Raw genomic sequence first — 25365 nt, forward strand, 5'->3', positions numbered from 1 at the left:
GATCTGTAGTAGATAGGATTGATAGAGGAAGTACAGAAGATTCAACGCATTTGTTACAGGTTCATTTAGTAAGCACAAAAGTGTCCTGGTGATACTGTAAGACACACAATGGCATGATTTACTGTTTTACTGTTAAAGTTCCAAGAGTGTACGTTCCTCTATGAGTTAACCGATACATTGCTTCCTCCTGTGTACATCTTGCAAAAAACATGGAGGTAAAATTTGAGAGGTCTGAGCTCACATAGAGGCTACCAACAATCATTCTTCCAGAGACCCATTCAGTACTGGAACAGGAAAAAGAGGAGGACACAAAATGCCATCTACCACTCACTATGATTTGTGGGATATAGATGTAGATGTAGAAAGAAATTTTTGCTTAAGTTGTCTAGGTGCTCGTGCCACCTCAGTTTGTCATACATCTGAATGCTCTAAGGATTTTACACACTTTTTAGTATCTGCCCATTAATAACTACTTTTGGTACCTGTAAATTCTTTTCGTTTTTTTAACATGAGAATTTGAAGCATTAAGAGATAAGTGCTTATAAGATAAACTATTAAGTGCAGTTGTGGAAGGTGTGAATTACAAAGGTACCTCATGGAACTCCAATGAAAAAGACCTACAAGAGAGAAGATAAATATTATTTTCCATCTTGTATTTTCCATTACTAATATTGTACACGTATGAATATACAACAACACCTTCCACTGTTAAGAAACATTTTATCCATGAACCTCTCTTGTATTTTTAAAATTTGAGGCACAATTAATAAAAATCACAAATTGATTCTGCCATGAAATAATCTTACACCCATTAATCAATGAAACTCACCTGTAATTATTTATGGACTTTGGTGGTTCTGCAATCACACCAGGATAATACTCTTCATCTGAAATTCCATCCCGGAAAATAGAGATAATGCGATGTCCAACAGAAAAACGAAAATCTTGCACCTTGGTATAAGCTAGCTGAAAGCTTGAAACTTTTTTTATTTTCTTTGCGTTGTTTTTAGAATTCTGGAACTCCACTGTGTACAACGTCTAAAACAAAACATACTATCACATGTAGCAAGCATGACAGTATACAGCCTTAATAAAATCACTATGAAATAGCCTAACCATCACTTCTGATAATGACAAACAAGAGTTACATAAACATATCATAGATATTCCCTTAAAAGTATTAGCCTCAGGAGTGTCCTGGGTTTAGTCAATGACAGCACAATATTTTTACAACAAATATCTATTTACTGGCATAAAATTTGGAGACTTCAACAACACAGAGTGATATTTCCATTGTTTACTTTCACTTGCATTTTTAAAAATAAGATGGATTAAGGTAAAGATGAATTTACTATGTTAAAAGTAATTTATTCTCAAATTTAACAGTAATATACAATGTTTCTTATCAAATGCACTACTATACAGTAAATAACACGGATATTCGACAGAGCTGTTTATCCTTTGATAACGATTTGCAAAGCTTTTTACACATTAAGACTTTCAAGTACAATTAATCCCTAGGTGTGCCAGAATGGTTATAATGAATGTCCTTTAGCCTATGTGATGGCAGAAGCAAAGAGTGATGAGACTCAGCACTGACTGATGCAACAATGCAATGATACACTTAAATCTCCTGGTTAGCAGGTGATAGTTTTGGGAACAGTAAAAAGTGAAAGACATTGGAGAAATACTGCTTTCGGTGCTCCAACATAAAACCAATGATTACAGAAAAGGATTGCAATCACTGGATCTTTCTGAAAGCTATTCTGATAAAATTCTCTTCAAGTGGCACACAATAGCTTGATTTTATTATCTGTTAATAGAATGCACGTTTGAGATTCAACTTCAGCAGTGGAAAAAAAAAAAAGGAAAGTCTAACACTAAAATGGAGACCAAAGAGAGTGCTTACATGCTCTATCCATCAAAAAATGCACTAAAATTCTGTATCACTGCTTTGATCAGCATCAGAAGCCCTTTTGCCATAATAATATAATAATAGATATTTCATTTAGCCCACATACTTATTTTTGAGTTAGTCATGAGCTCGCAGAGAAATTGTGTATGCCGGCTCCCTTCTTTCACTTTACCTATCATAGAAAAATGTGGAAAAACAAAAGGCAACTTACATAGAATAAAAACTGTCTATGTTTCAATGTCACAGAGAGCAGGAGTGTTACTAACATATCTTAATGGACATGTACCACTGTTGCTAATAAAAAAAAAAAGCAATAAATGGTAAGTACTAATTGTACATGTTTATTACACACTTCAAAGTAATGAAGACAGATTCTTATTACTGCAGGTATGCACATTAGCCTAAATCTGATAGCATACAGGACACAATGTCGATCGGTCAGTCCACGGTTTTGGTGGGAGTCATCATATCTGCCACACATATGTACCATTACATCCCGGAACTAATGAACAAACACAGTGGACAAAACCTTAATGGATCACTTGTGTTTATAAAAAAATGTTAAAAGTTAGACCTTAGTATTGGTTTTACTCAGTTGCTCTTTTTCTGGTTGCAGGTCACCAGTCACAAACATTAGTTATTTTGTTGTTTTATGTTCCACACTTGATAAAAGCCTCATCCTGACAGGTCACTTATAATAACAATTTGATAGAAATAACTGAATTCATGTGATACTTTGGTGACATTGTAGCGGGTATATAGTTGTTGTTGTTGTTGTTGTTGTGGTTGTTGTTGTTGTTGATGTTGTTGTTCTAACTCTGGAACACTGTAATTTATTGCTCGAACAGTACACACACATGGAAGACAAGGTACAATACAATTGGCAATACACCAGGAGCCCAGCAGACCTTGCATGCTGCATTATATGCCCATTAGATCCCACACGGGGCACAATCAGCAAGCTGTCATATTAGCAGACCGAGTGGCCTCTAGGGGCCAAATGAAGCACAAACTTTACTTGCGAACTATGTAGTGGCACACACACAAAATTGATAGTTACTCCACTTCTCTTCTCTGCAAAGGGCTGAACACTGTCCCCAAGTCCATTTCTTCTGTGGGCGACAGACGTTGTTGACTCACAATGCAGTGCCGTCGATGCATAGGGCCAGAAGTGGTGGCAGTGCAGACAGGTGCAGCATCCATCCCCTTGAGAGAGGCCATATAGTAGGACAGGTGACACTGGTACAGCATCCATTTCCAAGTCTGAGTCAAACTCCAGGGAAGGAGGTTGTGGTGGAGGCAGAGGTGGCAGCAGTTGAGGCATCAGCTGTGACAGCACAGGAGCTGGGGTCACACCTCAGCCCCTGACAGTTGAAGGGGGCACCCACAGCAGAGCACACAGTGGTGAAAACATCGGCAGTTGCAGCTGAAAGGTGAAGGCGCCAGTCGTGTCAAAGGAGACAGCCACGCAGACAGAGGATGTGGGGGCAGGGGAATCGTACCTGTCGCACTAGGTCGTAGCCGGTCAATGCGTCGTAGTGCCCTCACATCAGTTATGCTGACATGCAGAGGTGTCGGCCACGGGTACTCTTGATTGCCACCGACAGTCATTTCAGCTGGCGGCCTAAACAGCTGTGCCAGGCAGAAAGCATTGCAGCACTGATGCCGGCAGATGGCACGGGATTGGCCAAACCAGATGCAGCAGAGTCTGGGGCTGACAACTCTCCAACAAGTCTGTTGGACTCTAATGAGGAACCAGTCATGAGTTACTTATGGTGACACATCCAAAACGTATTTTTTCATCTCACTCTTACATGTTTGTACTAGTCGTGTTGCTCCCCAGTTCAATTCATGACGGAAAGAAGAAGCCGTGACATTATCTTCAAATCCTTGTGATCTGAACGGGGTGCCACTGTTGGTAAATAGTGTGTACAGAAGTCTTCCGTTGCAAAAAATTCTGGCAAAGTAGAAATTGTTGAAGAAGACAGACAATACAAAACATACGAAAACTTAGAATTAGAATCAATTACAATGCCAGTAGAAATTCAAAACAGGTCCCATAAAATCTGTGCGAATTCATTCCCGAGCATCCTGTGGATCCAGTCACAGTGACAAAGAAGAGGGGGGAGCTGCCCGACGGGTGCCACACTGTGGACAGGTCGCCACAACTCGCACTACTTCCCAATCCATACCTGGCCCAGAAACGTGTCTCAATGCTTACGTTTTTGTATGTGACATGGTCCAATGGATCACATGCAAGAAACACATGACCTCAGGCTGACGGGTGGACAGGATGACAACCCGAGGAGTTGTCTCCTCTGTAGCCGACAGCAGCACTTGCTCCCAAACAGAAAGATGATTTTGAGATGCAAAATAATTTCTTAAAGAATGAGAAGCATGGCCCACAGGTTTGTCTGGACAGCCATGTTGCACTAAAGAAACAACTTTACTTAAAACAAGATCTGTGGGTATTGCAGCTGCAATTTTCATACTAGTAATAGGGAAACCACCAACAAAATTTTGAGCTCCCACATCTAAATGAAAACAAAGTAAAATTCCTCTTTGTCAAACTCTGGATCTGGGCCAATTGGCAGTCGTGATAAGGCACCAGCATTTGCATGTCGCACCGTAGACTGAAAATGTATCTCAAATTGTATCGTAGCAGGAAAAGAATCCACAACTGTAAGTGATGTGCAGCTTTGTCCAGCAAGATTTCAAAAGAGAAGCCAGTGGTTTGTGACCTATAATCAGGTGAAACTTGGACCCGTATAGAAAAACATGAACTTTTTTAGAATGTACGTGATGTCAAAGTCTCTTTCTGTGTCTGAGAATAACACTGGCTAGCTGAATTTAAGGATCTAGAGGCATGTGCAATAGGGCATTCAGAACTGTCTGCATACTTGCAAGCAAGGACAGCACCAAGGCCAAATTGAGAAATGTCCTTCACTAACGACAAGGTGCTGGCCTGGCTGAAAAGTGACCAAACAAGGGGTTGACTGCAGTTTGGATTTCATTAACTTGAATGCTAAGTCAGAAGCAAGCGACCATTGGAAACAAACATCTTTACATAATAATGCATGGAGTGGTTGTGCCATAGTAGCAGCATCCTGCACAAATTTGTGGTAGTACGGAATTTTGTCTAAAAATGCCTGTAATTCCTTGATGGACATGGGGTGCCACAACACAGGATTAGTATCAATATGCTCATGCAATGGTTTAATGCCAGCACACGAGACTTCAAAACCCACATAAATATTATATGGCTGAAAAAACCATGTCTTGTCCAAATTGCACTTCAACCCTGCAGACTATAAAGCAGAAAGCAGAGCATGTATGTTTTGCAAATGTTCCTCTGTAGAAGCACCAAACACTACTATGTCACCTAAATAGATGATGGAATAAATTTTTCTAAAAAATGTTGAAAAATAGTTGGTGCACTTGCCACACTGAATGGCAAACATTGGTGTCGACAAAACTCCAATGGGCTGCTGATAACTGGAAGGTGTAAATATGCCTCTGCCAAGTCAGTCTTCACAAAATAATGACTCTCGATAATTTTGCTAAAACCTCATCAGGACAAGACATCACTGACTGACTGTACATTCACTGATTTTTTAAAACCACTGTAGAGGCTTAAATTTAGCAGTAGCTTTTTTGACTGTCACCAGTGATGATTGTCTTACTCAAGGAAAAGTGGTGGATTTGTTGTTGGTGGGGCCACAGGTTGTGCCAAAGTAGCAACTGTCTGCACCTGCTATTGCTTGAGGAGAGATTTAAGTACTGCCTACATGGAAATGAATTCAAAGGACTAATGACTGAAGTGGAACACATGGAGTTGAAATATCATACTTGTTGTCAAAAAGTGTTCTAACCACAGAATGCTGTAATTTATTGCTCAAACAATACACACAGGTGGAAAACAAAGTACAATGCAAGTGGCAATACACAAGTGGCCAGTGAAGCCTAGCACTCTGTTCCACATATTGATTAGTTCCAACAGTGTGCGCAACCAGCAGGCTGTGCACGCAAACTGCTGTGACTCAAACACAAAATTAGAAGTTACATCAACTTTTAAAGAAATAAAGTTGTGTGGAATAAATTAGCCACACAGTATTTTCTATCATACACATTTCAACTAAACTTTTGAGTTATCATTCTTGGAATTCTGAGCTCTCCTGCAATCACACTCAAATGACTTCACACTCACTGATTGAAATAAAGAAAATTCTTTAATATTTGATTCTACCATGTGGCAGTTCATCCTTACTTTGCGAATCAATTTGCACATGTTTGTATCATACGAACAGAACAAAGACGACCAAGAAATCGTAGTGAAATGCAGTTCAACTTACAGAGGCTTGACACGTGGAACACATGCTGGTAGCCAAATTTTGATACAATCCAGCATAATGTATTGAGGAAAATTAAACGCAAAGGTCCAGTATTTTTTGATTACATCAGGGGTGGATAGTTACAATCATACAAATTTGTACATAAATAATGTGAAATTAAATGACAACAGAAAACTAGGTGTATGAAAGAAAGGTGGTAAACAGATACACTGCAACAAGCATAATGAAATGTAATTACACAAGAAAGTGCAGCATATAATGTTTAATCACAGGTTGAATCTGCCAACCAGAGTATCACAGAGATTCTAAATTAATTCCAAAGTTGAAATTAACATATAAGTGTTGTGCATCATGAAGAGTCTTATTTCTAAAATTCTGAGAAAATATGTTAAACAAAGATCAAAACAACATATTGCTTCCTGCCTCATCTCATATTGGTGCAAAACTATTTGCAGACCTCGAAATCTGTGAAAACTTCCATCAAAATCGATACAAGATGCCCAAGCCACCATCTGCTGCGCATATCTAACTGGCTTCCTGAGAATAAATAGAGATGAAGACTCTTTCACTGCCTTCAAGTGCCTCTGTGCCTCCTTTCAACCTTTTGCACTATTTTATAACTTAATGTATGATAAACACTCATCAATGTAAACTGTTTGGATCAACTACTATTATATATTCCTAATATACTACTAGGGATCAATGTTATCCCAAATAGAAAAGTATTTGCTGTAGCCTGTATCCACACCCCTATTTTGGTTATTATATGACACATCTACTTAGGTAAGTGAGCTGCTGGTTGAACATGGTGCTGAAACCAGCCATCTAACAATATAAAAGTGCAACAATACAGTAAAGCAAGTAACTTTTTTCCAGTTATTATTTTTCAATTACTTTTTTCTAGTTATTATTTTCTCTTTCAAATTCTAAAGGTGGCAGGGGTAAAATACAGGGAGCGAAAGGCTATTTACAATTTGTACAGAAACCAGATGGCAGTTATAAGAGTCAAGGGGCATGAAAGGGAAGCAGCGGTTGGGAAGGGAGTGAGGCAGGTTGTAGCCTGTCCCCGATGTTACTCAATCTGTATATTGAGCAAGCAGTAAAGGAAACAAAAGAAAAATTCGCAGTAGGTATTAAAATCCATGGAGAAGAAATAAAAACGTTGAGGTTCGCCGATGACATTGGAATTATCTCAGAGACAGCAAAGGATTTGGAAGAGCAGTTGAACGGAATAGACAGTGTCTTGAAAGGAGGATATAAGATGAACATCAACAAAAGCAAAACAAGGATAATGGAATGCAGTCGAATGCTGAGGGAATTAGATTAGGAAATGAGACACTTAAAGTAGTAAACGAGTTTTGCTATTTGGGGAGCAAAATAACTGATGATGGTCAAAGTAGAGAGGATATAAAATTTAGACTGGCAATGGCAAGGAAAGTGTTTCTGAAGAAAAGAAATTTGTTTACATCTAGTATAGATTTAAGCGTGAGGAAGTCGTTTCTGAAAGTATTTGTATGGAGTGTAGCCATGTATGGAAGTGAAACATGGACAATAAATAGTTTAGACAAGAAGAGAATAGAAGCTTTCGAAATGTGGTGCTACAGAAGAATGCTGAAGATTAGATGGGTAGATCACATAACTAATGAGGAGGGGACCAGTTGGTAGGACATGTTCTGAGGCATCAAGGGATTACAAATTTAGCATTGGAGGGCAGCGTGGAGGGTAAAAATCACACAGGGAGACCAAGAGATGAATACACCAAGCAGATTCAGAAGGATGTAGGTTGCAGTAAGTACTGGGAGATGATGAAGCTTGCACAGGATAGAGTAGCATGGAGAGCTGCTTCAAACCAGTCTCAGGACTGAAGACAACAACGTTTTCCCCATTTACAGAAAATAAGATGGTACACTGAAATGCCAAAGAACCAGGTACGAACATGTCTATTCAAATACAGGGAGATGTAAACAAGCAAGACTATAGTGCTGCAGTCAGCAATGCCTATATAACACACCAAGTGTCTGATGCAGTTGTTAGATCAGTTACTGCTTCTACAATGGCAGGTTATCAAGATTTAAGTGAGTGAATGTGGTGTTATAGTCAGTGCAAGAGCGATGGGACACAGTATCTCCCAAGTAGAGATGAAGTGGGGATTTTCCCATAGAACCATTACACAAGAGTACCATTAATATCAGGAATCTGGTAAGACTTCAAATCTTTGACATCGCTGAAACCAGAAGAAGATCCTGCAGGAACAGGACCATGATGATTGATGAGAATCATCCAATACACACACACACACACACACACACACACACACACACACACACACAGTAACATTACTGCTCTCGTTTACTTCTAAATTATTTGTGTTCTGCCAGAGCTATTACTTACTATATGGTTTCTTTTGTTTAGTAAATGCTACAATAGATGCTTAAATAAAAAGAAGCAGTGATATGTTGATATAACGATTCTGCAATATCCAGAAGAAAGTGTGGTGTTAAAGTGAGCCATCATATAAAATGCTAGTTGTTGTTATTGTTGTTCTTCTCATTTCCAATCCAAAGTTAGCTTCATGCAGCTCTCCACACCAGAGACTTCAAGAAGAATGTAAAAACTCCTACTTGTAGAAGAGAACAACCTGAAAGGTGTGTATATTACTGAGCAAACAGTTTAATAAGTTAGAATTGTAAAATGCTGACATGGATATTTAAGAAGAATTGAAGAACTGATAGAGATCTACTTCACAGAAGTTGAATAATGGTCCTGTAGAAATGTAGGAACACACAAAGTAATAATGAACTTATGACTCAAATTAGGACATAGGTTGAAACCAACATTTACATAACTTGTAAATTTGGAGATAGCTTTTTAACAATATTGACATGTGTGTACTCTTTGGAATTCTGAAGGTAAGAAGGATAAACTGCAGAGTGCAAAAAGTTACCTGTAATTTGCACAGGTACCAGAGTGCAACTAATAACTAAAGAACATGGAAGGGAAGCATAGGTGTGGACGACATAAGAGAGGAATTTAGCATCTTGAAGTTATTTAATCTGCACTTTGAACAAGCAGTTAGTAAAAATAGAGAAATATTTGGAAATGGAATTTAAATCTGGGAGATGATATAACTCTTTGAGGTTTGCTGATAACACTGCAATTTTGTCAGTGACAGAAAAGTAGATGAAAGATCAGTCAAACATAAAGCATATCATCATGGAAAGAGATTGTAAGATAAACCTCAACCAAAGTATAACAGTCATAAAGGAATATAGCTGAATTAAATCAGGTGAACTGATAGAATTAAATTAGGAATTGATACTAAAAGTGCAGAAGTGTTTTGTTATTTGGGCAACAAAATAGTTCATGACTGTGAAGATGAGAGAACACAAAGTCCAGGCAGGCAACAGCAAGAAAAGTGTTTCCAAAAAAGAGAGATTTATTAAAACTGAATGTAGATTAAAGTGTCAACATCAACTTTTCTACATGTGAAATCTGTATTTCCCACAGTAATGTATGGTTCTACAAGTCTTGTATTTCTTGTCTAGCCATTCCTTGTTTAACATTCACCACTTAGTCTCACTTTTAGACACCTGTATTCCCTTTTGCCTATTTCATTTTTATAATTTCTCCTTTATTTAATTAGTTTCAATATCTCATGTGTAACCCAAGAATTTCTTGTGGATTGTACCTCCTCACCTATTTGATCATCAGCTGCTTTTAGTGTTTCATCCCTTCATGCTATCCATTCAATATCTGCTGTATTCATTTCTCTGGTTTCAGTTAAACATTGCCTAACACTTCCTTTGAAACTATGAACAACACCCTGGTCCCATATCATTAATTTTCTACCTACCTGAAATTTTTTCACTTTTAATCTGCTTTTCATAATCAATAAATTTTGATCAGAGTCCACATCTGCACATGGAAATGTTTTGCAGTTTAAAATCAGGGTTCAAAATATTCATACTGCCATTATGTACTCCATCTGAAACTTTCTGACATTTCCAGTTCTCTTTGATAAATGAAAATCAAGGTTCAAAATATTGATCTTACAATTATGTAATCTATCTGAAGCCTTCTGGTATTTCCAGGTGTCTTCCATAAAAACAATTATATTTTATGATTCTTAAGCGAGATGGCTTCTCCTTTCATTCCTCTCCCCCACTCCATAGTCTCCTACTTTGTCTATTTCTTGTTATCTTCTTACTGTCAAAATGCAAGCCTCATGACAAATATTTGCCTCTCTTACATATCTCAGTTTCATCTTTTCATCTTTGAAACTAATCAGAATATAAACATTAACTATTGTAGTGGGTGTGATCTTTGTTTCTATCTTGGCTACAATAATGCATTCAGTAGGCTATTCATAGTAGCATCAGTGCATTCCTACTTTTTCATCCATTATTAGATCTACTCCTGCAATACCACTACTTGATTTTGTTTCTTTTCAGATGGGCCCACAGTATGCATTACATGCTGAACAACATGTTAAGAATTTCTCCATTTTCTGCTATAGAAAACAGAAAATACTTAATATGTCATTCACTTGACTTTATGCTGATAAGACTCTACTGAGCTAAGCGGAAGTCCTGTTCTTCCTGCAATCAAACTTAACCAATTCCCACTACATCTGAATTCAACCTATCCACTTCCACTTTGAAATTCTAGAACCCCCTTAGCAAGCCCTAAACATGTTTAGTTTCTGCTGATGACATCATCTTCCTGAGCAGTCCCCAGCTGAAAATATGCATGGAATATATTTACCCAAGAGTATGCCATACACAAGAGTTGCAGATCTTCTGTACAAGAAAGTCATGTTGACTAATGTTACAAGGCCAAGTCAGTCAACCATCTACACTGTTGCCACTGCCATTACCAGCAAAACCTACTGTACCTGTTCAGAAATCATGTTTCTCTAGTCTGTCCACAGATATCCCTCTGATGCTGTCACACCTACAGTGAGCGTATGTGCATCATAGAGACATGCAGACCAAGGTTCATGTTTCAGAGAGAGAGAAGAAGATACAAGTTACATGAGGTGATGGCATAAATGGAAGCTTACTTACATGTCACTGACATGAAAGTCATTTGAAAGGGTTAGGAGGGGTGGGGAGGGGAGGAGGGAGGGAGGGAGGGGGAGAGATGGGGGAGAGGGGGGAGAGGGAGGGAGAGGGGGGGAGAGAGGGGGGAGAGGGAGAGAGAGGGGGGAGAGGGAGAGAGAGGGGGGAGAGGGAGAGAGAGGGGGAGAGGGAGAGAGAGGGGGGAGAGGGAGAGAGAGGGGGGAGAGGGAGAGAGAGGGGGGAGAGGGAGAGAGAGGGGGGAGAGGGAGAGAGAGGGGGGAGAGAGAGGGGGGAGAAGGGGAGAGGGAGAGAGAGGGGGGAGAAGGGGGGGAGAAGGGGGGAGAGGGAGGGGGAGAAGGGGAGAGAAGGGGAGAGAGGGAGAGAGGGAGAGAGGGAGAGAGAGAGAGAGAGAGAGAGAGAGAGAGAGAGAGAGAGAGAGAGAGAGGACACATGTTACAGAGATTGAATAATATTCCACTCGGCAAAGAAACTTATGAAAAAAGAATTACATAGAAACGATACAACCCATATCCAAAAGCAATGGTTATACCACTCACATACTACAAAGACTCAACCATAAAATCAACACACAACTACAGAAGAATGAAAAAAAAAGCAAAGAACACAAACACCACAAAACCCCACGAACAATACAGACACTACAGTAAACACAGAAACGCAAAGCAGTAACACTCATGACATGACTAACAGAATGAAAACAAACAAACACAAATCAACACACAGAATAGCAAACATATTGAAGAATCATCAATTATGCATTGCTTAACCCTTGAGCAGGTGCACCTGTGCACAGAGTGCGCCAAATTTATATAATCAGCATATCCAACATGTTGGCAACAATGTAGACCTTTGAAACTCGACATATTCTTTAATTATTGTTCTGACAAATTATGTGCACTGCAGTAATTGTCAGTGCTAAGGAATTTGTTAAACAGAGAATTTACTGCAATGCTGTCACCTCTGGTGCACTCAGTGCACTGCGCGACTGGTCATGTAAGAATTTTTTTACATCTTCGAACATAGCGGTTATTTTATGTATGACATTCATATGGCCTGTGTTCAATATAAATTTTTATTTAAGGACAAGAAAGTGTTTAACTAATGAAGAACTCAAATGGCTCTTGAATGAAGATCCAGATTTTATGAAAGATGCAGACACTATATCGGATGATGATACTGATGACGAAGTGAAGGTAATTACCCATAGTGACCATGACACTGAAACTGAACAAGAGTATGAGTCAGATTAAAATGAAGACAATAATTGTCAACCAGGTTCTATTGGGGAATGGTTGGTGGGAAGAGACAAAACTTGTAAATGGAGGAAAAGTACTAGCTCTACCACAAGCAAAACGAGAAGGAAGAATATTGTAAGAATTTTTCCTGGACCCCAGGCTACTGCCAGGGATGTAGCAGCTGAGATTTCTGGATTCCTCAAGATAATTAACATGGAAATGATCAATACTATTGTGATATATATGTATATATAAACAAATATATTCATCTCAAACCAGATCGTGGCTACAATCTCAGCAAGGCTTCGGACCTCGCATTGAATGATATTAAGAAGACTCTCAGTAAGAAGTATGAACTGGCGACCAGGGCAGATGTAGCAAGCACATAGACGCTACGACATATTATGACACCCACGTGTTCGCGACCACAGGCGCGCGAGTGCGGACGGCGAAGAGAGCACCCCGCGGGGGGAGAGGATTTAAATCTGCCGCCCGTACTCAGGAGCTCAGTTCTTCAGCGCACCTGACGATGGTGACATGTCTGATCACCAAAATATTGTGCCCTTTGGACATTATGAACCGGCAGTATACCCATGGACTGTTCGAGCAACAAATACGCTGGGAGAAACTGAAGAATCACAATTAAAATCTTGGTTGGTTTTCTCTTTCAGCATTTGTATTAAATCATAACCTTCATTGCAGGCCATGTTGTATGAACCATGAAGGCAGACATTTCAAAACTAGATCTAATGGAAATATAAGAAGCTGGAAATATGACAATAGCCATTCTGCCTCTGCCCAATACCTGAAAGTCGACAATACTACAAATTGTAGACATTTACACACACAGACACACACACACACACACACACACACACACACACACACACACACACACATATGGTTTGACACGATCAGAAAGTGTAAGTAACACCAAATGATAATTTAACCTTATGAAAATTTTGCTGCAGAAGTTGTTTCTAACCTGAAAAGCAAAAGACTAACAAGAAAACACTGGTATATAGTAACATTTTTGTAATTATTGCGTAATGAATTTATTATACACATAGAACAAACATGTATTAGTGGCCAATTAAGATGTTTCAGACATAAAATAAGTGAAGCATATATGGCAAAAAACAAACAGCCTGTAATTTGGTTGCAAAGATGGACTACGCCTCCATGAACACTGAAATACCAAATGAGTAACGAAAATTTGATAAAAATAACAATCTTTGTTAATAAACTGATGTGCACAAGTGTCTCATTGGGTGTTGAGAGAAAACTGCCTAACATTTACATGTATGTAGATCTTATGTGTGCACCCAATAACACTGACAAGTCTGATATCTGCAGTGAGGGCATTGATGACCATGCTGTTGAGTGTGCTAAATCCAACATTATCATTATCATCACCACCATCACTATCACCAAAACCACCACTACCACCACCACCTCTTATGTCTGAATCAAACAAAACTGCAAGAGATAATAAAGTAATCACAAAATCTGAAAACCACAAATTTGTTTCAAAACCACAAAAATGAGAGTGAGTTCAAAATTTTCTGTACTGCCTACTACGTTATCACATTTTGTTGAAAACAAAATGAAGTGAACCAAATCAAATTGTAAACATTTGTTTACCCTGAAACTTATTGTAATATTATGCTATTTTACTCTTGTAACAACAATATACAACAACATGCACCATACATCAGTCAGCTATGGGTGAATGGTTTCCTTTCCATTTTATTTCTTAATAGATACACTTATTGTTTACACAGATCCATAGTGAGGATATCATCATATAAAGCAGGACGTGCCACATAAAGAAAAATACATAGACCATATTTACAGAAGATCCTAATCAATACACTTGGCAATCATACACATGGACATCTGCACAAATAAGAAGTATGGGCACAGAATGCTCAATATTTCAAAACTGATCATGGGTTTCAGGTGTTATTTGAATTAATAATGCACTGAACTATGGCTTATCTGTGACTATTTTGAGCAACTTAATCATCATGATTTCATTCTATATGGAAGACACCAACAAAGATTTTGTATTGACTATGACATCAACAAATTACAAGACCGTCACATTTAATGCTCTCTTAACTTTCAGTGGCATAAGTAAAAAACCAACTTTGGGTTTATATACATCATGAAGTTCATGGGAGCAACCCAACATCAGTAAGTTATAAGCACAAATAATGAGTTAAGCATGTGAACAGTTTGTCATGAGTAGTACACTGAAATACCTATGTAAAAGTTTGGTGGTTGCACATCTGTCATTTTATACTCAATGATTTTGCCTTATTTTTGTTGAGATAACTGTCACATCATTTACTAGGATATTTTATGTATGGTTCCCTCTGACTTTGTACGGCTCACACTTTTTAATGGCATTTAATTTACAGTGAAGTTTTTTGCGTGTTGGCATTGCACACCATGGAGGGAATCTGAAGAGCAGGTCCATTAGAAATTCAGAACAGTATCATCAAAATTAGTGAGCTGTTGTCATCATTTCTGAACCTATAATGGTCATAAAATTTATAGGTCGAATATGATCACACACAACCAACAGCCTATAGATTATATTACGATGAGAACAAAATCTGCTGAAAGTGCTGCTTTATGAGATTTCTGAAAGTGTCCCAACTTGATGTAGAGTCTTGAAATTCACTTTACTCAGTCATCACTGACCTCAGTTACTTTATCTGCATCTGTACACAATGCTGTGTTGCCAGTATGGCAACATGCTGATATGTTATGTGACTGAATGCCTTGAGAAGACCTGCTTGCCATTCCTGGATAGCAGAGCTGCAGTATTAGCCAAAGTGCACCAGGTCAATCAGTTTCTACAAGTGATACTAGTCTTGACTGTCGCATGACCTGATAGATTTCAAGGGAAGACAAAATTTATGGTTTTTATAATATTGTGCAGTGCGTTTGTACATTATTTACCTGTCTCCTCTATGTAAGATGTGAAATTACAGCATTCCTCTAGGAGTACTGGACAAATCTCATTACTGAACTACTACTAATTTTACAATGTTTCACATTATTTTAGGGTACCTTGACAAGGTACTTTCCACAGGAGCTACATAGATTTTTGATGTGCTAGTGACAATTTGACACTCTGACAGCATCCTTGAAGTTCACGAAGTCTTCTATAATCTGTCTTCTATAATTCTTCTTAGGTCACCACATAAGACAACCATCATGTAAACTGTAAATGTTAGTAGTCCAATTATGTTACTGTTGTCAAATAACAACTGAAGTATGTGCTTCAATGCTACATCCCAAAACTCTGGACAAAACACTGATCCCTGTGGACAGTCTTTCAATATGATCTCCATCATTTCCTTTCCGGGGCATATAAAAGATGCATGTCTCCCATGGAAACAGCCTCTGGATACTTCAACTTCCTAAACTAGCCAAAAGAAGATGACAGCCATAACTTATTGATAGTGTTAGCAATACCTGTCCCCACTGCAAGAGCACACACAAAATAAATGTCTGTTGTTAGTGATACTGCCTTATTTATTGAATTTTCAGTTGATCTGCCACTTCTAAATCTGCAATGCTGATGGCTCACACCAGTGTATGATCTTGTATTCTTTTGATTAACAGGTTTCAAATAACTTGCCAAGAGCAAACAGGAAACAATTTGGTATATTGTATTCAGGAATAGTCACAAACTTCTCTTGCCTTTTACTAATAATCACTACCTTAGCAGAGACATTTACAGTACATCTTCCACAGATAGTTATATAGTAAGACATGTAAGGCTTGTATTACTCCTATTTGGAGTCTGCCCAGTCCAAAAGATTTTTCTTTTCCAGTTTTAAAACTGCAGATCTTTTGACTTGCTCTGTTCCGCACTGTAAGGAAGCATTGTTTCTATTAGGACGGAATCTGACAACAAGTTTCTGTTAACTTCTCATCCTTTCTTTTGAGTGTGGGGCAAGACTGTTAGTGATAAAATTTTCTTGCTGACTTATGTATGGTATTCCCCAAGGACTGGTTGCAAAGTTAGTTTCCACAAATTGTCTCCATTAGCAAGTTTGTTTTCATAATTCTTACTAAAATGTTGTTTAACATGGCCATATGTGTGCAGCCCTCAGATTCATTCTTCTTGGGTGATGCTTCTCTGGTTGAGTTTCCTAGATCTCTTTGTTCAGTATCTTAATTTCTGTTGTGTTGGTAAAGATACAAGGTGCACCTCTACAAGTTCCTCTCATGAAAGATATTGACACCTCCACTGCCCTATGTATAGCAACTGTTAGTTCTTGTGCTTTACAGTCTGCATGACCACCCAGCAATATAGTTCCTGGACAATGAAACACCCTTCACATCCCTTTCTAGTTAACATTCTTAACGTTGTATATTGCAATTATACAAACGTTTTTAGTGGTGTCTTGGGTTTTCCTTCCAGTGATGATATTGTGATCAGTCAGTGCTGCTCCACTCAGCCTTCCAGGGTTTCACATAATGTGTCACTGACAAAGTTTGCTAGTGGGACATTTATGTTTGAAACTGCACCAACTTTGCCTCTGTATGTTGGCAGACTGTGTATGTATTCAATACCTCCTGGCTCAGTTCCATGATGGTTTTACTAACTTGCACTCCAAAGTCATCAGTGGTGCAGCATAGCACAACACTAAGTTCACACTCACATCAATGCCACACGTAACAGTCCCAGCTTGTCCTAGGTGACTAATATCCTTTAACCTTGCTAAATACTCACTGATCTCATCACTAATTTGAAAACATGAAACTGGGATGCAGCTCTCCTCTCCAATAAAAAAGTTCCGTGTATGTAAAAAAGCAAGAATTTAAGCAGTTCATATTTAATTCCGATGATAATTATTAATTTATTAATTAAGTCCAAAACTAGAATGAGACAGTACTGTTGAATAAGAAAAGGTAATAATTCATGATTTCTGTCACAAAAACACTTTATCCGAATGATTGTCATCAAAATTTATTCGAAGGTGTAATAGGTCTTTATCACAATTAATCTATATCTGCATTCATGTCACAAATCAAAATCACAACAAAACTCAGATAAATACTAATTACACAATGTGTTGAAATGTATAACTGAATGTTTTTATGGTGAACTGCGACATAATCTGTGTAATATTTATTCTACTTACACCATTTATTTTTAATAAACCATATATCTTTGTAAATAATAAATACTTACCTGCAAGAGTAACATTCTGATTATGAGTCTGAGTTTAAAGACCTATCAGAGAAAGATGGGAAGCAATAGAAGACCTTCTACCATGTTGTGAATTTGCCTTGACGATGTAGAGGAGATAACACAGAGTGTACTTGCTGTAGCATACTCTCACAGTATCTGTACTGCATATCTTTAGGATACATGTGCATAGCTTCAGACTCATACAGATTCATAGAAGGATTTAACGTTGTTCATGTGTGATCTAATATGTGGTCTGTTGAAGTGGTGAGACATGTTACGTCACCCATAAGATAGAGATCAGGTCCGTGACTACATGTGTGAGAGAATAATGTGGAAACAAAAGATAACAGTGGACTATTGCAGTCTGTGAGTATAATTCTTACTGGGTACGAACTAATCACTACTCAATCCAAAACAAATTTCAAGCATACTCTTCTTATCTCTCAAATGAGCTTTCCATTTTTTACTATTCCACAAAGATGCACAAAGATTACTATATTCATATTTTGTTGTGATTTCTTGATGGATGCAAAAAGACTTTTCAGTGCCAATAAACAATATCATGCAGTATATAAACAGTTGTATTTTGTGTAATAAGTCAAAACATATTACATTTTCAAATTAATCTTTCTGTTTAACGTTACATAAAATTCTCTTATTCCAACCTGTGGCTGAACTGGATACCCTCAGTATACTTCAAATGACTTAGAAGTATGATTAATAATTACAAATACAAGGGGCATTCAAAAAGAAATGAGCTGGAGGCATAATTACAGAAACCAGTGCCTGTATGTTAGAAATATTGACCCTGGCTGTTGAGGTACTTGTCGCACTATGACACAAGATGATGAATGACTGTCTCATAAAACTCCTGGGACTGCGATGTTAACCAGTTCCAAACATACAGCTGGATGTCGACATGCGAGGTGAATCATTTGCCCCTCAGAGCTTTATTAAGGGGACCAAAAATTCCTTCCTTCTGATTCACTTCCTGCAGTACGGACAAAAGAGAATGCCCAGCATTACTCACAAACCTTGACTACCCTTTGCCAAGAGATCAAATCAAAACGACTAGGCAATTTCACCCATGGGGTCATTCTGCCCCACGACAATGCAAAGTCTCGTACAGAGAACACAGTCGCAGCACTACTACAGAAATTCAAATGGGAGGTTCTCAGCCACCCTCTATACAGTCCGGATCTCTCTCCCTGTGATTAAACCATTTTTGGTTCCCTTTTCTGCACTCATGTGGATGATGACATCCAGCTGTACGTGTGGAACTGGTTAACATAGCAGCTGCGGGAATTTTATGAGACAGCCATTCACCGCCTTGTATCACAGTGGAACAAGTGTCTCAACAGCCAGGGTCAATACTTCTAATATACAGGTACTGTATGCCTCCAACTTGTTTCTTTTTGGACGCGCCTTACATAACACAGTTAAAAAGCAACATTTTTTGAAACCCAACACATAACAATGAAAGGACCGGTCATCTGTTATAATCAATCACATCTATGTTTCAGTTTTAATTTCTTTTCGGAAAATTAAAGCACAAATTTCTAGCATATGTAATATCTGAGTGGTACATGCCACCAATGATTGCTGCCCTCAGAACAACTTGAATCTGTCCTTAAGGTGTTGCATGTAAGAAAAATATGAATATAGGATGAAATGAATTGCTGTGGTTGTGTGCACTAATTGAACAAATGCAAACTTGGTACATATATGGCTTATTCTCTGAAATGAAAATATTACATTATTAGCAATCACAAAAATGGTGATCAGATTATGGGAGAGTAATGGGTGACGCACAAGTACAACATACTAACTAGGAATGATATACTGTTCGAGCAGGACAGGAGTGCAAGTGTAAAGTGGGAGGATTATATTTAAATAATCAAAATCAACTACAATCAGTATTGAGTCCAAAGTTTTCAAGGTTACTTTTCCCAACTACTATAAGAATGGGCTAAATTTTTGATTATATGTGTCAAATGTACATGAATAGTGGTTTACAAAGTAATAAAATGAGGTACCCCATTAGCTTTATTTAACTACCACAGCATTGTGCAGACATTAACAAATGTCTAAGGCATATCTGTTATTTGCATAATTCTCTATTTCTATTTCTAATACAATCAAAACCAACCAACTATTCAGTGAGATGCAAAAAATGAAGACCTTTCACTTTAATGTATACCTCACAAAATACCAAAATTTCATTTGGAAGCTGGTTTGATAACTGAATGTTATAGCAGATCAGCTAACTTGCAAGCAATGAGTGTGCAAACAACTGCATCGTTTGTGATGAAAACAGTAAAATCAGTATCAATGATAAATATTGGCTATCTGAGTACACATCTACATGTTTACAGCACACTAATTGCCATACAAACTTCTACAATAACTGCAGATATAAGCAACATAAATAGTGGAAGCCTAAGAAACAAAAGTCTGATTATATGCACTCGTAACTAAACCAAAAATAAACCTGGCTTGTGATAATATGTAAGGACAGAAAACTTTACTGTTCCATGCACTATACGCTTCCTGTCACAAATACAAGTCCTCTCTTAATCAACTGATCATGAAGAATTACTAGGGGTGTAAGCAACTGACCTGATTATTTTGTGGCACAATATCCTGTACTGTCGCAAGAACCCATGGGTGTCTTATGTCCTTCATGATATATGTAGAATCTCCTACAGCTACAGGTGGGTGATTTATCACACCCAAAGGAGGAAGATGGCTTTCTTCAATAAAGACATTTCTAACAGGAATAACATCCTGTTCTGCATCTCCCTCAGTATGATCTGAAACACTGCCAGGAAGTCTGTGACATACACAATGATTTTGTATACGTGACACAATTTCTAATAAGTTGGTCATTTACTTGTTTCCATGATCAGGATAGCTCTGTGCTTTGTGGACCATGTCAGATGGTTAACAGAGTGTGGCCATACGATACACGGCTTCTGCATATAAAAGTTGTGATTTGTTTGCCTCAAATGCACATTTGCAATTCCTTTTGATTCAGATATAGAAGAAACACAAAATATTGTGGTATATAATTTGATTATAATCAAAATAAAACTAATAGTAACAACATTATATTAATATTAAAATGCTTCAAAGCAAATAAAGCACTAGATAGTAAATATTACTTTTATGAAAGATTCAGACACAAGAATGAATTCACAAACATTGCTTAACACTTATAATCTGCATTCTGTAGTTAATTTTCCCACCAATATTACACAGGTAAGCAGAACATTTATGACAACATTTAAGTAGGTAAGTCTACCAAGAAGTGAATGACCCACCTGACCACAACAAGCAACTATCCATCCTAAATAACTTACCTGATGGTAATATGGAAAAACAGAGTATTACGGAACAGAAAATACGAAATTTCAAAGCTGACTGGAGAGATGGGTTCAATGTGACAGATCACAATTTCAGATTAAATGTACCGGGTGATCAAAAAGTCAGTATAAATTTGAAAACTGAATAAATCACAGAATAATGTAGATAGAGATGTACAAATTGACACACATGCTTGGAATGACATGGGGTTTTATTAGAACCAAATCTGACAGATGGCACTTCATCTGATCAGAATAGCAATAATTAGCATAACAAAGTAAGACAAAGCAAAGATGATGTTCTTTACAGGAAATGCTCAATATGTCCACCATCATTCCTCAACAATAGCTGTAGTCGAGGAATAATGTTTCGAACAGCGCTGTACGGCATGTCCGGAGTTATGGTGAGGTATTGGCATTGGATGTTGTCATTCAGCATCCCTAGAGATGTTGGTTGATCACGATACACTTGTGACTTCAGGTAACCCCAAAGCTAATAATCGCACGGACTGAGGTCTGGGGCCCTGGAAGGCCAAGCATGACGAAAGTGGCGGCTGAGCACACGATCATCACCAAACGACGCGCGCAAGAGATCTTTCACATGTCTAGCTATATGGGGTGGAGTGCCATCCTGCACAATCATTGTACATTCCAGCAGATGTTTATCAGCCAGCCTGGGGATGATGCGATTCTGTAACATATCGGCCTACCTCTCACCCATCACGGTAGCAGCTACAAAACCAGAATCACTCATTTCCTCGAAGAAAAAAGGCCCGATAACAATAGATGTGGTAAATCCAACCCATACCATGACTTTCTCGTCATGCAATGGAGTTTTCACGACAGTTCTAGGATTTTCAGTAGCCCAAATTCTGCAGTTGTGGGCACTGACAGACCCTCGGAGCGTGAAATGAGCTTCATCGGTCCACAACACGTTACTCAACCAATCGTCATCTTCCGCCATCTTTTGAAATGCCCACACCGCAAATTCCCTCCACTTCACTAAATCGCCAGGTAACAGTTCATGATGCTGATGGATTTTGTACAGATAGCATCGGAGGGTACACCTCAGTGCCAACCAAACAGTAGCGTGTGGAATGCTGGTGTGACGTGTGACTGCACGAGCGCTGACTTCCCCGTGCATAGAAAAACCCACTAGTCTCCATTTCTTCCTGAACTGTCTCAGCAGCATTACGCCTTGTGCTTGGTCTGCCACTATGGGATCTATCGTCTAAACAACTCATGGCTTCGAACTTCGAAATCATTCTCACCACAGCTGCATTTGTCAACTGACCTTTACCAGTTCGAATCCCCTTCCTATAGCAATAGGATCGTATCACATTCCCCATTCTGATAATACAGGTTCACGAAAGGCACCTCTTCAGGCAACATCAACATGCTGTGACTGCTGGCGCATCTGATTCTCTCTCTCATTACAGCTCCTTTTATACACGATTGTCATGTGCAGTCACTGACGTTTTGCTGTCCAGTGCCATCTGTCGGACATTTTGTGAACTTTTTTTTTGTTCTAATAAAACTCCATGTCATTCCAAGCGTGTGTGTCAATTTTTACCTCTCTATCAACATTATTCCGTGGTTTATTAAGTTTTCAAATTTATACTCACTTTTTGATCACCCGGTATTCACAGATTGATTTATATCACTCTCCAATAGCTGATTTCTGTAGAAAACGGTAAAATATAACATTAATAAAACACCAAAAAAGCCTCAGATTACAAAATCAAAATATCATGTGTAAGGAAAGCAAAAGTTTATGGAACAGATAGCACAAACAGCAAAGAAGGACAGTCATAGGAATCTACTATCTGAAGGGAAGTGATAAAAATTCAAAAAACCTCTGTACAGTGTCTGAAATTAATAACTCAAATAAAATTAAATCTCTATTGGCACTAGGTTGTAGATGCGCTGGAAATCAGTTAAGAAATATGACGACTTTTTTTACTACAAAGAGGCCAGTAATAAATTATACCAGGCAGGCAGCAAGGATATTTTATAATCATTTCCTACAAGTAGCTCAGAAGATGGTTATGCACCGTCTAAGGGGCCAAATAATAGAATACATTAAAGAAGTAATGGCACTTACACAGAGGCAAATATTAATTATTCCATGCTCTGTCAAGAAATTAAGAATTAACTGAGTTCATCAAAAGTAAAAATTCCCATGGACTTAATATCCCAGTTATTTAGTTAGTTCATTAATTGGACACAAGTTCCATTGGTCATTTGAACAATTCTTTCATCGAAATGATGTGGAATGAGTCAGTTTATAGGATATGTATACATGATTATTGTTAACATTAGTGCACACATTAATTTTCATTCCTACTCATGCAACTGTGGTTAAAAATCTTTATTTTTTTTACAGATTACCAGATTTTGGACAGAAATTTGTCCCTGGAACAAGGGTTGTCCAGGAGAAATGATTTTAGCAATTTAGGAAAAGACAGATTTCTACTTACATTAAGAAGACATGTCAAGTTGCAGACAGGCATGACTATAAGACTCTCACATAGAGCTTTCGGCCACAGCCTCCATCAGCAAAGACACATACACACACATGCGCACCCGCACACACCATCATCTTGGGCCCAAGATGCTAGAGTTGGCAGCCGTGTGTGTGTGTGTGTGTGTGTGTGTGTGTGTGTGTGTGTGTGTGTGTGTGTGTGTGTGTACACGCCATCATCTTGGGCCCAAGATGCTAGAGTTGGCAGCTGTGTGTGTGTGTGTGTGTGTGTGTGTGTGTGTGTGTGTGTGTGTGTGTTTACCGATGAAGGCTCTGGCCGAAAGCTATATGTAAGTGTGTCTTAATTGTGCCTGTCTGCAGCATGGCATGTCTCCTTTAATGTAAGTAGCAATCTGCCCTTTCCTACATTGTTCATATTCCTACCTGGAGTTTCCATTGTTTGAGAAGTGATTTTAGGTTAGATATGACACTGGCTTTGCTGCCTATCATAAATTTTCTGTTATCAGATAAATTATCAAAGATTTTTTTTGCTGCATACTGAAATCTTTTCTGGGCTACCGACAGCTTTAACAAGTAATAAAGATCTCTTTTTACTCTAATGTTGTAGATATGAACATCAGTGTTCTTCTCAAATTATGACAGATTATTTATGACAAATTTCTTTAACAAATACATGTAATCGCATTTGGGCTGTGCAGTTAAAATTTCTAGCACCTTGAGGAGGTATCTACATGACGTGTGGGTAAACACCACATATTATTCTTACAGCTCACTTTTGTGGAATAAATGTTTTGTTTTTAAGTTGTGTGTTACCCCAGAAAGTTATTACATAAGACAATACTGAGTGGAAATATGCAAAATCTGTTAGCAGGTTACTACATTTCTTAACAAGAATAGTAATTACACATAGAGCAAAAGTAGCTAAAGTTAACTGTTTGAGAAGCTAAGTAATATGCTTCTTCCAGGTCATGTTTTCATGAGTATGCACCCCAAAAAATTAGGAGCATTCTATCCTATTTACTGACTCCTCAAGCAACTTACTATATTGCATATATAAGCAATGTATTCAATGCCACGTGCAACAAGCATCACTATTGCAGTGGATAGATCCAGACAGACTGAAATACGCAACTATCATACTCCTTTACAAGAAAGATGATAAGACAGATACTAATAATTCTTCACCAGTCACTCTGCTTATTGCCTTCTCAAACATACTCGAAAATATGACATACACAACACACTTCTCTCAAAATAAGATACATACGCACAATTTGGATTTCAAAAGGGAGGTCTATACACAACATATTTTTGAATTCACAAATCTCATTATACAAAATTTATGTAGCAATGTTATTTTCTGTGCCTTGTGAATTGCATTTGATTGTGCAGCCCACTGTACACTTTTACAGAAGCTCAAATGTTATAATATCGGAAATCCTGCCAGTAACTGTTCTTCATACCTATCTAACATCATGTGACCACTGGTATAGAACTTTTAAGTGTTACAGGGTTTAGATTAGCATCTCACTATTGTAGATCAGAAATGGAGAAAGGAGGAGTTGCCACATTCATCAGGAACTGTCATAAATTTAAGAACATAGACATTCATAAATTTTGCCTAGAACAGCATATGGAAGCATGTGCAACAGAATTAGATTTTCACAAAAAATCTTTCATAATATTAAGTGTATATCGAGCACCTGCAGGT

At 38.1% G+C, this 25365-nt stretch overlaps 1 protein-coding gene across 1 annotated transcript in view; it reads right to left on the reverse strand.

Moving 5' to 3' along the window:
• Window positions 1-25365, reverse strand: part of LOC124720378 (histone-lysine N-methyltransferase eggless-like) — a 414374-nt gene that overhangs the window by 113200 nt on the left and 275809 nt on the right. Inside the window, exons 10-11 of the mRNA XM_047245705.1 lie at window positions 20424-20625; window positions 830-1038 (exon numbers count right to left, since the gene is read on the reverse strand). Of these exons, the coding sequence (XP_047101661.1) occupies window positions 830-1038; window positions 20424-20625 (411 nt within the window). The remainder of the gene's footprint in view (window positions 1-829; window positions 1039-20423; window positions 20626-25365) is intronic.

The sequence above is a fragment of the Schistocerca piceifrons genome, chromosome 11 (genome assembly GCF_021461385.2).
Source record: "Schistocerca piceifrons isolate TAMUIC-IGC-003096 chromosome 11, iqSchPice1.1, whole genome shotgun sequence".
NCBI classification, from domain to species: Eukaryota; Metazoa; Arthropoda; class Insecta; order Orthoptera; family Acrididae; genus Schistocerca; species Schistocerca piceifrons.